Source organism: Muscardinus avellanarius (genome assembly GCF_963383645.1).
Source record: "Muscardinus avellanarius genome assembly, chromosome: 11".
Taxonomy (NCBI): domain Eukaryota; kingdom Metazoa; phylum Chordata; class Mammalia; order Rodentia; family Gliridae; genus Muscardinus; species Muscardinus avellanarius.
Genome location: NC_137797.1, coordinates 100,027,469 through 100,044,531, shown reverse-complemented (window position 1 = coordinate 100,044,531; position 17,063 = coordinate 100,027,469). Strand labels below are relative to the sequence as shown.

Sequence of the window (17,063 nt, the reverse complement as noted above, 5' to 3'; positions counted from 1 at the left end):
TGATGTCCTAGGTAAGAAGGCCATGCCTAGCTTAAAGTCACAAACATTTATTCTTTTGTTTTCTCCAAAGAGTTTTATATCTTCTATCTCTTACATGTAGATCTTGAATCCATATTGAATACAGTTTTGTATATGGTGTGAGGTAAAGCTCAACTTCAAATTTTTGCAAATAGATATTTAGTTGCCCAAACAACATTTATTGAAAAAAATAGAATTGGTAACCTTTTTGAACATCAGTTGGCCATAAATATGAGGATTTATTTAAGAACTCACAACTTTTTTATTGATAGATTATATATATGTGCCATATTTTTTATTACTATAACTTAATAGTAAGTGTTGAAATATTCTAGATTCCTTCATTTCAATATGAATTTTAAAATCATCTGATCAATTTTTACCAAAAAAAAAGCCAACTAAGATTTTGGTAAGCATTGCATTGAATCTATAGATAATATTAGGTCTACCATCAGCCTAACCATACCTTTTACAACTTTTAAACATGGTATACCTCTTTTTACATGTTTTATGTGTTTAATCAATGTTATATTGTTTGCAGAGTATAATTTTCCACTTATGTTTAATTTTTAATATTTCACTAAAACTACTTCATGAAAAATATTTTAGAAAGATATTCGAAATGGCAATACTTTCAAATTGAACTAATTTGTAAGAGACTCTATATTCCATACTATTCTATAATCTATATTCCAAATGTACATGGGATATTCACCAAGATTAATTACCTCCCAGGCTAAAGAATGTCTTAAGAAATTTTAAAATTATTGATATAATATATAGATTATGTTCTTTGTACTTAGGAAAATTAAATTAAAAGCAACACACAAAGATACCTGGAAATTTTCCATAAAGTTAAGTATAAATGGATCTAATACGTGACATGGATCGCTTATGTGATCATGGATCACCATGGATCAAATAAGTGACATAGGAAACCATAAAATATTTATATAGATTGTAATTAAAGTATAAAATATAAAAATGTTGCCGGGCGTGGTGGCACACGCTTGTAATACCAGCATTCGGGAGGCTGAGACCTGAGGATTGCGGTTCACAGACAGCCTCAGCTACTTAGTGAGGCCCTTTGCAACTCAATGAGACCCGGTTTCAAAATAAAGAATAAAAAAATAGGGCAGGGGGTGTAACTCGGAGGTCAAATGCCCCTGGGTTCCATCCCCAGGCCCGCAAAACAAAATGTTAATTTTTAAAATAATAAATTATGTACAGAAGCTTTTAACTTAATACCATCCCACTTATTAATTTTCATTACAATTTTTTGAGCTTTGGGGGTCTCATTGAGGAAGTTTCTGCCAGTGTCTATATAATGAAGCATTGGTCATATGTCATCTTCAAGTAATTGCAAAGTCTCTGGTATAATTTCTAGATCTTTGATCTACCTTGAGTTGACACTTGTGCAGGGTGAGAGATTAGGGTTTAATTTCTTTTTTTCTACAAATAGATAAGCAGTTTTTCCAACACCATTTGTTGAAGGGGATTTTCTCTAGTATGTTTTTGACACCCTTGTCAGAAATCAAAAGGCCAATAAATAAACAAAAAACTGTTCAATAAAATTAGCAGAGAGATGCAAATTAAAAGTACACTGAGATTCCATCTAACCTCAATTATACTGGCAATTATCAAGAGTACAATCAATAATAAATGCTGATGAGGAGGTGAGGAAATAGGAACCCTCATACACTGCTAATAGGACAGCAAACTAGTGCGGCCACTGTGGAAATCAGTACAGACATAATTCACAGGAACCAAACCATGGGACACATGAATGGATTGGAAAGCCGTGGCATATACACACAGTGGGGTCTTACCATAAAGAAGACCAAAATTACATCATTTTCAGTAAAATGGATGGAACCGTGGAGATTAACCAGTCACAGAAAGTGAATGGTCATACATTTTTCTCTTATATATAGAAGTGAGAGTGAAATTGGGAAACTAAAGGAACTCCAAATAAAGGAGAAATCCCAGTAAAGCAACGGAGGGGGCAAAGGGAAGGAATGGAGGGTAGAAGAGAAAGAAGGCTTGATGAAAGAAACCGTTCAAATAATGCTATGTCCATATACCAAATTATCAACGTCAATCTCAATACCATGTGCAGGCAAGGGGAGGGAACAGAGCGGAATCTGCAGGGAAACATACCAAGTGCTGCATGAACATGTGTTTCTATCACTTTGACCCTAACTGTGATGTGTAATTACAGCACACCAATAAAAGTATATTTAAAAAGGAGTAAAATGTGCGTGAAAAAATTACATACTCAAAAGTGGTACCATTTATAATAGAATCAAAATTCTCAAATACCTAGGAATAAATAAATAAAAACATGTGCAAGACAACAAATGTTAAGAGTAATTTTTTAAAACACTGTGAAAAAAAGCAGAGATATATATTCATGAATTGGAAGGTTCAGAGTTATAAAGTGATTATAATTAACCACAAAATAAACTTTGGAAGTATTTAATCGTGAATTGAACTGACAGATGACCCAAACTCAAGAAACTGGGTGTTCCAAGACAAAGAAGGGAGTGGGGAACAGAACTCTTTTGCTTTTGATGGGAGTTTTTCAGTGAAGAAGAACAGAGACTTCTTGCTGGAGGGGCCAAAATATGGAGGGAAATGGACAGAGAAGAAACAGAGACATGAAGAGCATTGTTGAGAAATCCAAGACCAACGTCCACCCTCAAAAGCCAGCGCCCCGGGGATGTGCCAGGTGATTCTCATTTCAGAAGCTCAGGCACTGACACCTTGAGCTCTGACGAGCTACAGGCCTAGTGGAGACCAGATTTCACTAGGGAAAAAATTCACCAGGACATCCCAGAACAAGTTCACATGCTCACGGGGAAAGGCAAATTTGACCAGGAGCAGCTCATCCCAAAGTTTGTAACCTGGATCTCTTTATTCGTATACTAGATTATCTCAGTGATATAATTTTCATAAGCTTCTGTTGACCATAAATGGTGTATTAAGATAAGAGCTACCGCCTTTAACCTGGGATAAGTTAACAAAACTCTAACAGCAATGGAATATTTCTGTCTTCATGCCAACATCAATCCATCTGGGAGTACATGTGTCTGTGTCAGCTGTTTTTGCTGCCTGTAGGATTGGAGGACCATCCCCACATAGATCCAAAGGAGAACAACATCCACAGAAAGATGAAGTTCTGCCAAGATCCCAGGACTGGAGAAATACTACAGTGAGGTGGGAAAAAATTAAGGTATAGATATTTGGGGGAGAAAAAGAAACTTGAAGTCAGAATCAGACTGCAGGTGCAGGGTTATCTAGGGTGTTACTATTTGGAAGAGATTTCTTAATAAGCATTGAGGTTTACATATCTGACTTTATCACATATACACATACACACTTATCACCACCATCATCATATAAACAAATAGCTTAGTTTAGAGTGATTTCTATGGATGTCTATATACAAAATTGACTCTATAGAAGTATACCTGTTCACATATTAGCCTTCATATATTCTTCAAACACTCCTAAGCCCAATGCCCCCAAACACACACACACACACACACACACACACACACACACACACACACACACACCAGTTCACAGGCTAAAGAAGCAGAAATACCAACATTCGGTCTGGTGGGGAGACATAATCAAGAGCACAGGAGGAAGAGACCAGAGACTCAGCCTGAGATCGTCCCTCAGCCATTAACTGCTATGAGAAGCCTGGGAAGTGGTCAGACATCTTCTGAGTTTTCAGGTTTTACTGGGCAGGAATGAAATACAGATTCTGGTCAATTCTGGGAGCTTTCTATCTTTACAACACCGCACTGCTGAACTTTGAAAACCTTGACTCCACAGGGGAAAAAAATCAGTGTTCTATGTCCCTAAGGATCATATTTAGTCAAAACTAACTAATAGATAGAGCGTCAATGTCTTTAATACCCCCAGAGGCCATCCCCCAGAGCCTTGGAGTTAATATAGCACTTCTGCTCATCTTACAGAATGATTTTATACTTACCTTGAGTACCTGCTAAGACAGCAAGGAAGGGAAAAGCAAGTCCAAGGAGAAAGCAGTGTTCATGCATGGTCACCCACCCCAGGTCACAGCCTCAGCATCCTAAGTACAGGAAGCCCTTCCAGCCCCTAATGAGGCTCTTGCAGCAGGAAGGGGGTTATATAGCCCTGTGCCCTGACATGCCATGATCCATCAGCCAATAGAAACCCTGCTTACATCTTCCCTTCCACCAGAGGCTGTATACCAGGGAAACTTTCTAGAGTTCAAACACCAATTAGCTGCCAATTTCTTAATTATCTCCTTATAAGTGATACCAGGCTTTCTGACATCAGATCTATCTATCTCTCTATCTCTCTCCCCAAGGCTGATACAGAAAGACTGTGTTGAAAATGTATGTGGCTTTCATTTCTCCCCCCAGGTGTCTGGCTCAAGCGGCTGCTTCAGCTCAGCTGGGGGATTGGTCAGGTGAATTGTTTCTGGGTCAGTTTCATTACATCATGGACCCAATAAATGATGGTTTTTAGTGAATGACACCTGGGAGTCCAGTGTCACACAATCAGCAATATGGCAGCTGCAGATCACCAAAAAGTACCTCACAGAACAACAGTAAGGCGAATCGGAATATTTTAAATTTTGCAGATGAATTCAAAAAGGTGAGTTTGGACACAACAGTCTGTGAGTATTGACTTTGTAGACTTAGTTTTTCTCTCCTCTCATTTCTGGGTCCTAAGTTAAGCTTCACAGGGACCTAGCTAGGGCTCCCTTGACGACAGTCTGAATAAAGCCTGTCTTTCCTTCCTTCACCTCACAGAGGACTTTTGGTGCCAAGGATGCTATGACCAGTGCAGACACTTCACCCAGGAATGCATTGGGCTCCTCTGGGGCACAGGGACCACAGATCACAAACTGTCACCAGATCAGTCCCATTTTACAAGGGAGCTGTCCCTGCCTGCGTGTTGCTTGAGAACGGTGCCCCCTTTTCCGGGCCTCTTTCTGGGCATTTTTTCCACACCTCTTCTTCCTGTCATTCTCACGTAAATTGGCGAGACGCTTTCCATTCTTTTCTGGCCTCTGCTCAATGTCTAAAAAGGACCGCTCAAGATAACGTCCTAATGCAAATTAGCTCTGTTGCTTAGCTGAGTTTTTCCCGTCTTAGGACCTCCTTCAGTGTAGTATTTGCCAAAGTGTATTCCCAGGAGCTCCATTTTAATAAATATCCTATTAATGCATGTCACAAAAAATAAAAATAAAAAGGACAGCTCTTATGACAGCGCTTAGAAATGGAAGCAGCTTTCTGTCAATCGTACGTCTCACCCATGCTGTCAACAAAACCAGTAAACATCATTTTATCACTTTAAAAAAAAATACTTGCTATTTGCTACAGGGAAACAAAGCTTCATGGTTGCAAGAGCACAATTCATAGATTATGAAGATAAACTTAGGTAAAATATCAACGGACCCTGTGCAATGCATGATGCTGTGTGGTAAGCACTGAGTTGATTATTGCATCCAACAAGTATTTACAACTTGTCTATTATTTACTACTATCTATTGACCATACGTAGATATCGGGGACAAAATATTAATCAGAGACTGTCTGAGACCTGCAGTTTATCTATGGGAACTGCTATTATGCAAATAAATAGTGCAATAAATGGGAAGCTAAGGGTGAAAGGCGAGTTGTCAAGGAAATGCACAGTAAGCAGTGAACATTTATAATAGGAGAAACATAACCTGGCCAGAGCGTGTTGGGAGTGAGAGGAGAAATTGTAGATGATCAAGGGAAATCTTTCCTTAAAAGATATATTTAAACAGATATTAAAGAATTATTTACATTTATAGTGACTTTTAGTGGTACTGGGGTTCCTGGAAACCCTTCGACCTCCAGGTTACACTCCCAGATAGATATAGATATAGATAGATAGATAGATAGATAGATAGATAGATAGATAGATAGATATTTTTTTTAATTTGGAAACAGGGTCTCTTAAGCCAACATGGTTGGCTTCGAACCTGCGCGATCCTCCTGTCTCCGCCTCCCAAGCACAGGGATTACAAGCGTGCACCACCACACCCAGCCAAATTGGATTATTTTATCAATAATTGTTTACCTTTAAAAAGTACTTATCACAGATTATATTCTCTTTAATAATGTTATGAAATGAAGAACTTAGATATTTTAGAAGAACTTAGGTATTTTAGCTTCTTTAAAATCATAGATTAAATAGATTAAATAGGTTCAATAGATCATAGGTTAAATAGATTAAATATTTTACTTTTGACTTGAGTTCTACTGATGGGAAAAGAGAAAGATCATGGACTGAGGCATATGACAGGATTTCCTTTTTTCAAGGCTAAATAATATCTTGTATGTGTATAAAACATTTTCTTTATCTATTTACTCCTTGACAGATATTTAGATTACTCTAACCTTTTATTTATTTTTGTGGTACGAGGGATGAACCCAGGGACATTCTACCTCCAAGCTACAATCCCAGCCTGAGTTGTTTTTTGAAAGAGGGTCTCACTGAGTTGCAAAGGGCCCCATTAAGTAACTGAGGCTGTCCATGAACCATGATCCTCCTGTCTCAGCCTCCCAAATGCTAGATTACAAGCGTGCACCGCCACACCCAGCTCTACTCTAATCTTTGGGCTATTTAAATAATGCTACAAATTTTTTCAGAAAATAATAAGTTATAGCATATGTTATTTTTCCCTCTAGAATTTTGGCTTCATACTGTACAATTCTTGATCATTTCTTTCTCTTAAAAGCATTTTGGAATATTTTCTTTAGAGAAAATAGAAGGATAATTCAGTCTTCAGTATGGTACATAATTTTTATAGGCAGTTTTAAATTTTTTTCTTAATGTAATCTTTATTTTAAAAAAAGTCTTGAGACTTATTCTTCAGAAAAAAAATCTAACTTAACATGAAATATGAACTCTTAACACCCAAAAAACCTCGAAAAAGAACACAGCTAGAAGATGTACATTTTCTTATTTCAAACCTTATAAAGCTACAATAATCAAAACAGTGTAGTGCTGCTATAAAGGCAGATATATAAACCAGTGGAGTAAAATAAAAAGCCTAGAAATAAATTCTTCCATATATGGTCAAGTTATTTTTGACAAGGGTTCCAAGAACAGTTGGTGAAGGAAATAATAATCTTTTCACTAAATATTGTTCCTAATGTCAAAAAAAAACATCTGAAACCTCCAGAACTGTGAGCATCCGGTATTCATTGTCATCAGGTATTTGGGGTGACAGCAGTGAGAATGTTCACTGAAACTGTGTTGGTAGCTGTTTACTCTCTGGGGACAATTCTTGTCCAATGGTTCTTTAGAACCTGGGTACAATGTCCCAGCACCTTTGCCTTCATTTGGGACAACTATAAAGGGTAGTTCAAGCTCCAAAAATGAAAATATATATATAATTTTTCATGGTTTGTCTTGATTATATGATTTATGATGTTTTCCAGAATGTGTACATACACATTAGTAGGTACCTGAAGGTGTGTTTTGTCTTTTGTGAACTTCCTATCTGGCGGGCATATCTATATTCTATCTGTCTGGGAGGCTGTATCTGGCTTGGAAATGAGTGCCTCTAGCTGGCTGAGGTGCAGCGCAGTCAGGGAGTCCACTCTGCGGGGCTGTGCTTGCCGTCACTGTGACAGACAAGAGTGACGAGGATGTTTGAGTGAGGTGGTCTGCTGAAACTGCAAATGGGTTGAAACTATGAATGAGAAAAGTTTTGACATCACCCGGGGGATTGGAGTATATGACAGATTGAATAGTGCCTCCTCTCTGGCAAAAGGAAAAAAGAAGAAATTCTTTTTACATCATCCAGAGTGAAAATTTTACCATTTGAATTTTCACACCACTTCAAAGTAAGTGAACTTTTTGGAAATAACCTCTGTACGCATAATAAAGTTAAGATGAGGTCAGACTGGAATAGGGTGGACCCTACTCTAATGACTGATGTTCCTATAAGAAGTGGGAATTTAGCCACAGACGAAGAAGAAGAAGAAGAAGAAGAAGAAGAAGAAGAAGAAGAAGAAGAAGAAGGAGAAGGAGAAGGAGAAGGAGAAGGAGAAGGAGAAGGAGAAGGAGAAGGAGAAGGAGAAGGAGAAGGAGAAGGAGAAGGAGAAGGAGAAGGAGAAGGAGAAGGAGAAGGAGAAGGAGAAGGAGAAGGAGAGAGGGAGAGAGGGAGAGAGGGAGAGAGGGAGAAAGAGAAGGAGAAGAAGGCCCTTTGAAGACAATAGACACACTAGAAGCACACCATGTGGTCACAGGAGCAGAAATAGGAGTGATTTGTCTACAAGCCAAGGCATGCCTGGGATGGTTGTAGCATCAGAAGCTGAGAAAATACAAGAAAGTTTCCATCCCTACAACCTCCAGGCAGGGGCAGTCTTGATAACATGTTGATTTGGGACTTCTGGCCTCCAGGCCTGTGAGAGAATACATTTCTGTGTTTTAGGTCACCTACTCTGTGGTCATTTGCAGTGGTAGCCCTAGACGATGGTATAAAGGTACAAATGTTCTTTCAAAAAGTGCTTCTATGAAAGCCAGGCGTGGTGGTGCACACTTGTAATCCCAACTATTTGGGGGCTATGACAGGAGAATCACGGTTCTTGGACAGCCTCAGCTACTTAGTGAGAACCTTTGCAACTCAGTGAGACCCTGTTTCCAAATAACAAATAAGAAATTAGGTCTGGGGTTGTAGCTTGGAGGTAGAATGCCCCTAGGTTTCATCCCCAGTACCACACATACCAAAAAAAAAAAAAGGTACTTCTATGGAAGATAAATATTCTTACATTGAGTGAGGCTGTTGCTGAATTTCTGGATTTATCCAGATTATTTTGGAGGACAAATTTGGTACTTTTTGCCTATATAAAGCCAATGATTCAGGACGGATGTCCCAGTCATGATGGGACAACCCCAGGCTCTTTCTTAACTGTCCAAACTATGAGGAAATTTTGCTACACATTCAAGCAGGTGCAATGCTCCCTCCCTTCTGCCCATGTGAGAGAAGAGGCAACTGAGATGCTCTCTGGGCCACACATTTTAGGACTGAGCGTGCTCTGAGGGACCTTGGACCTTCAGAACGGATCAAGAACTCCTCCTTGGGGGAAGTTTCCCTCTCTTTGGTTGATTTAGGACAGAACAGTTGGGTAAACAGAACTCTTGCCAAGTACTATACTCTGAGCTTTCTCTCCCTGTTCATGGGTAGGCGGCTCTTCCTGAATCTTATGCCTCTGAGCCTGTAAGTCTGAGGCAGATGGGAAGCCTCCAGGTATTCACAAGCATCCTCTATTGAACATCTAGGGTAGCACAGGGTGAGGCCAAGGCAGAGGCTGGCCAGACCCTGCAAGGTTCTCACAATCCCCCATTGTGCCTGGACCTGTGACCTCACCATCCTGAACATGAACTAGTAACAGTGTAGGGCAGGATCCTAATGTCCTTCTCACGCTAAAGATAATGCTTTCTTCAGAAATCCACTCAAACCCTACTCCCGGGATCTTATTTGTAACAAGTATCCTCAGCTTCACCCTAGGACCCTGCATCTTCCTTTTTCTCTTTCTCCTCATGTTTCATCATTGCAGAAAGAAAAGAAAATACCAAGGTAGGGTCTGGGAAACGCCACATTCTGGGATAAGGAGAGGTATGGACTGTGGGTGAACAGGGCCTCACTGTGACAGACAGAGATACGGAACCTGCTTTTTTACTTTAATGCATTTTCTAGAAGATGGCTCCTGTGTTTCTTTGAACTCTGAGGCTCAGTGATTTGGGGTTAGAAGTGTCAAGAAAACATGGTGTCACACTGTACGAGTAGTAAGCTCAGTGCGGGGGATGGAGATGGGGACCAGGGCCAGGAAGGAGGTTAGCGCTGAACCAGGTTAGAATGGGCCAGGAATTAAAGGTATGCACCTTATGTATGAAGATAGAGGGGACTCTGAGGTTGTGGAGCAGCCTCAGAGACCTGGGGTGTCTCTATGTAGATATTTTAGGATGTGAGTTTCTCACTCAGATGTTTGTTTCAATCTTAATATTATGGGAATATTTTCTGCGAGAGATGGCATGTGAGGACATCCTGATGTTTCAATAGTCATGAGACCAAGGAGGAGGAAGGGCTGAAGTCAGGGGAACCCCGCCCTCTGCGCCCAGCCCACCCTCTAAAACATCATCTCTGTATAAAACACCATGTTCTTTCTGTAAAACATCATCTTGGGGGATTCTCAGCATTCACGCGTAGTATCTGCACATGACACTCCTAAACCTTGCTCAGACAGCAGCTCCTCCGTGTTCTAAGGATGGCCAGCGGATCCCCACCAGACACTGAGTCAGTCCTCTCTCCAGAAAGAAACTATTTCAAGGCCGATTTCTTGCTCGGAACCTAATTCCCACACATATGAACTTCTCTGTTTATGTCTGTCCCGGAATGTTTCTTGCAGTCAGAAGAAGCAGTGGCCCAATGCCACTGCGCACCCAAGAGTTGGCTTTGAAGTTGCCCCACTCAATGTGGAAAAACCTGCTTTTGGAATTGCTGAACATTTTTTTTGAAGGGGATAGCACTACCAGATTTCGAGGCTGTCACATCTTAACAGTTCTTCAGGGTATCTTTAATTTGTTGATTCTTGGATTATGTGTACTTATTAAGAGGGATCACAGGGCTTGCACAGCAAAATACTACTGTGCATATGAAGTAATTAAAGTGAACACGGGACTCTGAGGGTTGCCAGCAAACGCTCTGTTAGAACCACGACAACCATATCCTGATTCCTAGGGACAGGTCCCCCCACCACACACACACACACACACACACACACACACACACACACACACACCCCTTCACCAGGATCCTTGTTTTCTCTTAAAGAACAGAAAGCCAATGGTCTAGAACATAGCTATGAAGATGAAGAGTGTGCTGGACCTAGAACTCTTCCTGAGGCTTGTGTCTGTGAAGTGGATGAGGTGGACACATTGGGGCCGCGTTGGTGGAATTTAGCCTAAGTGACCGCATAGTGCCCTTGTGTGGGGCTTGTCCCTCTGCTGCCACTGTCTTGAGACTCTTAAAAGATTTTAAATAAGCTCTGTGTTTTCTATATATTCAGTGATATAAAATGTGGTCTTCTGTTCTAGTTTCTTTCATTTAGCAAAATGTTTTCAAGGTTTATCCATGGCACTTTATGTATTCATATTTTATTTCTTCTTATTGTCAAATAATATTGCCTTGTATGGATATGCCATATTATCCATTCATCAGTGAATGGAAACTTGGTAATATTTTCACTTTGTGTGTGTGTGTGTGTGTGTGTGTGTGGTACTGGAGATGGAGCCCAGGGACATTCTACCTCCGAGCTACACCGTCAGCCCTATTTTTTATCCTTTATTTTTTGAAACAGGGCCCCACTGAGTTTCAAAGGTCCTCACTAAGTAGCTGAGGCTGGCTGCAAACCACAGTCTTCCTGTCTCGGCCTCCAAAATGCTGGGATTACAAGTATGCGCCACCACACCCAGCTTCACTCCTTAACTATTATGAATATATTTTAATTTTGCACTGGCACCTGCCCCCATAAATCTCTCTCAGGGACAATTTCTCATAGATTGGTAAAAGGGAATTTAAGTCTAGATGTTGTATGAGTCTTATGAGTTTGAGGCACTAGTTGCCAGTCATTCCTGCCAAGACAGTGTCTGAGAAGGCTTATAATTTCTCATTTCAATCAGGAACACCTTCCCAAGTCATTTTTATTTCTAGGGACTTTATTTTATTTACTTGATTTTGTAGTGCCAGGGATCAAGCCCAGGACCTGATGTATGTTCGGGAAGCAATCCACATCCCCAGACCTCTTTCTCGGTATCAGTAGGGAGGAGATTGGAGTATGTGGGGAGGATCCTCTCACAGGTGCAGCCGTGCATGCAATCAAGTGATACTGCAGTCCTGTCTCTTCAGTTCCAATGATGATATGAATTATGAAAAGATATTGTTTGACTAATTCAGGACATAAAAATCAAAGTGAGAAGTGCAGTTATAAGGACAAAAATATTGGTAGAATATTAGGTTGCATTTTGATACTCTATAGACATCATATAGGATTATATATTAGGATTATTCTCAAAAGTGTGGATGGGGGGCATATCAGGGGAGGGAACTATTCTATGTTTCTTTATGACACACAGTAGGACTGCTTACATAATTTCCAGAGCCCAATGCAAAATGAGAATGTGGGATCCCTTGTTCTAAAGTATTAAGACTTTTGAAATGTGTCTAGAAAATTCCCCTAAACATGGGCCCTTTTGAAATGAATAGGTTTTATCCCCTTGAAGACACTCCTTTTCCACAGAATTTCAGAGCTGGGAGGCCCATGTGAAAGTGATGTGATCCCTTGAGAGGAAGAAAAATTATAGCCGCTACACTTATTTGACGCCTTTCAGGAAAATCCAGATTATCTCTGTGGGTATTTGGGAAGTTAGGAACAGGTCCCACGTGCCCTCCTGGATTATATGATAACAGAGCTGTATCTTCCTGCCACCCATTTTCTGAGATTTTGCCATGGGGAAAAGTGGGGTGTTCAAAAATTCCTTTCTCTGATTCCAAGTTAATGGTTCTTTGTATAGACCAAGTCACCGTTCTTTATTCTGACAATAATCCCCTTGAGAGATATGCCCCAGACAATTATTTCAGGTCAGTAGTTTGTGTTTTGCTAAATATTTAATGTAGCATTGAAAATATCTTACTCTGGTTTCCTAGTTGTGCTGTTTTTACTTTGCTCATGTTTCTGAAGCTTCTAGAGGGCGCGTCTTTGTCTCTGGGTCATAACTATAACCAGGACATAAATGTGTTCTTTCTGTTTGTTTTTCACGCTGCTCAGAGGAAGAAGATCTGAGAAAGGCGACACTCCTGAAGGAAGAGGAGGACTGCATATGTGAGGATACGGAGATGAGAATTCAAGAATCAGTGTGCCTGTACTGAGACATGGCACGTTACAGTCCAGGTTAGGGACTCCGACATCATCACTGGCTGTGTCCAGAGAGGATAATGCTGGATTATGCCCACTCTTATATAAAGTTTCCGGAAATAAATCCATGGGTCCTTCTAGACCAGTTCTGTATAATTGAGAAATCTTTGTAATCATCTAGAGACATCAACACTACCTGCATTCATAACCTGGCCGCTTTAACCAGAGATAGACACTTTACAGCATTCATAACCTGCCCGCTTTATTTAACACAAGGATCTGTGTCCTTCTAGAAGAGTGACTTGTGGTCAGACCAGGAGAAATGCTGAGTCCAGCTCCAAAGATGAGCTTTCTCTCCCCACAGATGATCCCTCAGTAGAAACACTGGAATATTCCAGAAATGTTCTTTCTATTACATCATCTCCTCCTGCCTCTCTGTGGTACCTCCCCCAGTTGCCCTGCAACTCAGTCATATGGAAGTAGGTGCAGATATGACAGAACTTCTGGAGTCAAAATAATCCAAAATGCTAGAAATCGAGACACTTTCCAGAGGCTTTACTTGAACAGAAGAGACAAAAGTTGCTTGAAATCAGAAGGTGAAGTCCTTACCTTTAAAACTTTGACGGCTATGGAGATTTTAAGGCCCCAAAATATTTCCAAGTCCAATTCTACCATTTTAGGGTTGAATTGCACTTGGTTACATTCAAGACGCACCTGACATATAGCTAATGAATAACAGTCGTCTCCATATTTCTCAATGAAGAATATCTCCTATATTCCCAACTAGACTGATATCTTATTTTATTATTTAATTTGCTTTTATTCATCTGGGGACGAATCCAGGACCTCACACATGCTCAGCAAGTACTCTACTACTTAGCTGCACGCCCAGACCTACAGCAATATTTTTAAATGTAAACAAATTCAAGTTACCCCCTATCAGGTTTTAGTTGGGGAAACAATTTCTGATTTCCTGTTCACTTCCTATGTGTATTTGAAAAGAACAGAATCCCCCTGTTTCTTGGTTACCAATAGTAGTGATAGAAGTAGATTAGGGGCAGGATTAGTCATGTTCTGTTTGGGTATAGACAACTAGACAAGCCTGTTTCCTCAGCATGTTGGAGCCAGGATAAATGTGGATTTTTTTCTTTTGTGTGTGTGGGCCTGGGGATGGAACCCAGGGGCATTGAACCTCCTAGCTACAGCCCCTGCCCTATTTTTTATTCTTTATTTTGAAACCGGGTCTCACTGTATTGCAGAGGACCTCACTAAGTAGCTGAGGCTGTCTGCAGACCGCGATCCTCCAGTCAGCCTCCCAAATGCTGGGATTACTAGCGTGCGCCACCACGCCCGGCTGAATGTGGTTATTCTTCTCAACTCATAGGAGAGACTGATGCATGACATCTTGGAACACCGCTCTATTCTAAGTCATTACAATCTCTACTCCGCTATTTGGGGATTACTTTTTTTAAAGGATTGATTGTATAGACTGAGACAACCATCTAGGTTCAAGCTAGGCGTAGAGGAAAGTCAAATGATCAACTCATAAGCACAGAAAGTACTTAAGTACTTATTTTTATCACCACACTCCAAAGAGCGTTTATCAGTGGAAGGTAAAGGGCATCGTGGTGTTTATGTCTGACCTACTGCACATTCTACAGAGTGGGGTCAGAATTGCTAACCTCCTGAGCTTCCTGGGGAAATTATTAGAGTCTCACATACACTGCGCATCAACAATATGTTTTATATAAATGCATCAAAGTTCCAAAGATCTTTAAACAATAAGAAATGAAGTGGTTGAATCCTTAGTACTCTCGGAAGTGTTTCTAATGACTCGTGGGTGTGTCTGGTCTTCTAACAACTACATCCTGTAAGTGTGTTCTTGTTGAATTCTCATTCCCTGTCTCTCCTCCCGTGCTTTCTATTTTAGCTCTGCTTTACATCACCTAATGTTTGAGCATGTTATTGCTTCTTCTTTATCCAAAATATTACTCTTTAAGTCATTTTCTGTAGTCAACATTTGCTGATGTTTTGTGTTAAAGAGGAGAATAAGAGGAACACAGCCTGGAGCATGATGTTAATATCAGCAAATTAACCTCAACTTAATATCCCACCTCCGCTGTCTCCTATCCCTTCCACCCAAGGGAATTTCTCTTACCATCTTGACTCTATGACCCTTACTTAGCTCACAGTTTCCATTCTCTTTATTGGCCCTTCCTAATTTCTTTCATTTATAGGTTTTGAAATGGCCTCCATAATCCCTCTTAAAATTGATCCTCCTGTCTCAAAACAGAGAAGTGACTAGGGAAGTCAGTAGAATGTTCTCCCTCCAGCAGGGGAAAAGCAGAAGAATGCTGTCTGCTTCAAATGCTTTGTTCATGGACAGGAACTCAGAGATAAGTTTTATTCTCCCAACAGCCCTGCTGGGCCAGCTTGGAATCTCTGCTTCTCACATTTGAGGTACCTTTTGCCTACGGTGACCCTGCCTTTGAGCGTTTGCGCATTTTGCCCATGAGCCGTGTGGGCCAGCCTTGTGCTTTGCTCCAGCAGGGACTGACCACATTTCCACACAGGAGCATGACAGAGGCTTAGCAAGCAGACCAGTCTGGTTTGTAGGTGCTGACAAGTACCTTGCCAGCATAGCAAGCTTACTGAAATGTATGAAAAACTAATCATAATAACTAGGCCCGAGTTGAAGTCCTGTAATACAGTATACACAGGGCATTATCTATTACTGCTCTTACCCACAATTCACCCGTTTTCCTGAGCGCAAAAGCAACATCTGTCATTTATTTTGATGTAGCACCGTTTTCCTTCCTGTTACATACCACTATGGTTATAAATGCAAAGGAGTTTCGTGATGAGCATAGATGTATTCTGTACCTCTGGTCATATCTGATTAACAGTCTATATATCTTAGGTTGCTCTGAAATAGTTACAGCAGCCACAGAATTTCCTAAACTAGCAGCCTCACCATCCATCAATCATAGAGGTAAGAGGACATGTTATGTTAGAAAATAGAATTTCATATATTAACGAATTGTATTTCACATAGTTTGACTCAAAACCGACAACCACTTGAATTGTGTTCTCTAAATATATATATATTTTTAATGGGAAATGTGTTTTAAATGTCACGGCTCCCCATTCATGCCCAAATGGTGACTTGATAGGGGCTGCCCACTCCCTAAATCGACTCCAGAGAAATGATAGTGATGATGGAAATAAATGTCCAAAGGCTTAAGCACGTCAGAGTGAGTCTGTCCCTGGGTGGATTGAAGCCTACATTCACCTGGTGAGTGAGGACGATGGGCAGGGTGGGGCTTGATGAAGGGCTTCAGACGGGCACATCACATGTGCAGCATCATTCACATGGGTCTTAATGACTATTCTACATCTTATGATTTTTTGCCTCAAATATATTCATCAACATTTTAAACAAGTAAGAGGAAATACAAGGACCTTCATCATTACTTTATTCTTTCCTCTTACATATCCTTGCTATTTTTATTTCTTTTAGATCCGGGTTTCCATTTTCCTTCAGCCTAAACTCTATTTTTTATCATTTGTTTAATAAAAATTTGTTAAAAATCTCAGTTCTCAGTCATGCTTGTAATCCCAGAATTCAGGAGGCTGAGACAGGAGGATTGCGGTTCGCAGCCATCCTCAGCTACTACTGATGGGCTCCGCAACTCAGTGAGACCCTGTTTAAAAATAAAGGATAAAATATAGGGCTGGGGGTGTAACTCAGAGGTAGAATGCCCTGGGTTCCATTCCCAGTACCAAAAAAAAAAAAATCTCCGTTCTCATTCATCCTAAAATTCCTTTATTCTGCCATTATTTTTAAAGGATTTTCACTGTATTGCTGTCCTCAAACCGCGATCCTCCAGTCTCAGCCTCCCAAATGCTGGGATTATAAGCGTGCGCCACCGCACCTGGCTCAACAAAGCAGTTTTAATAGAGAAGTTTCAACTTCTCTAGGGTAGTCATCAACACCTACATTATAAAAGCAGAAAGATCTCAAATCTCCTATTTTTACATGTCAAGGAATTAGAAAAACTATATAACAAGCCAAACTATAATCAA

General features: G+C 40.4%; 1 protein-coding gene across 1 annotated transcript in view; it reads right to left on the bottom strand.

Annotated features, from left to right (window-relative positions):
* LOC308269613 (antigen WC1.1-like) overlaps positions 1-4,091 on the bottom strand; it is a gene marked incomplete at both ends in the record, with an annotated part of 31,644 nt that extends 27,553 nt beyond the window's left edge. Inside the window, one exon of the mRNA XM_080704980.1 lies at positions 4,025-4,091. Coding sequence (XP_080561106.1) covers positions 4,025-4,091 — 67 coding nt within the window. The remainder of the gene's footprint in view (positions 1-4,024) is intronic.
* Positions 4,092-17,063: the final 12,972 nt, after the last annotated feature.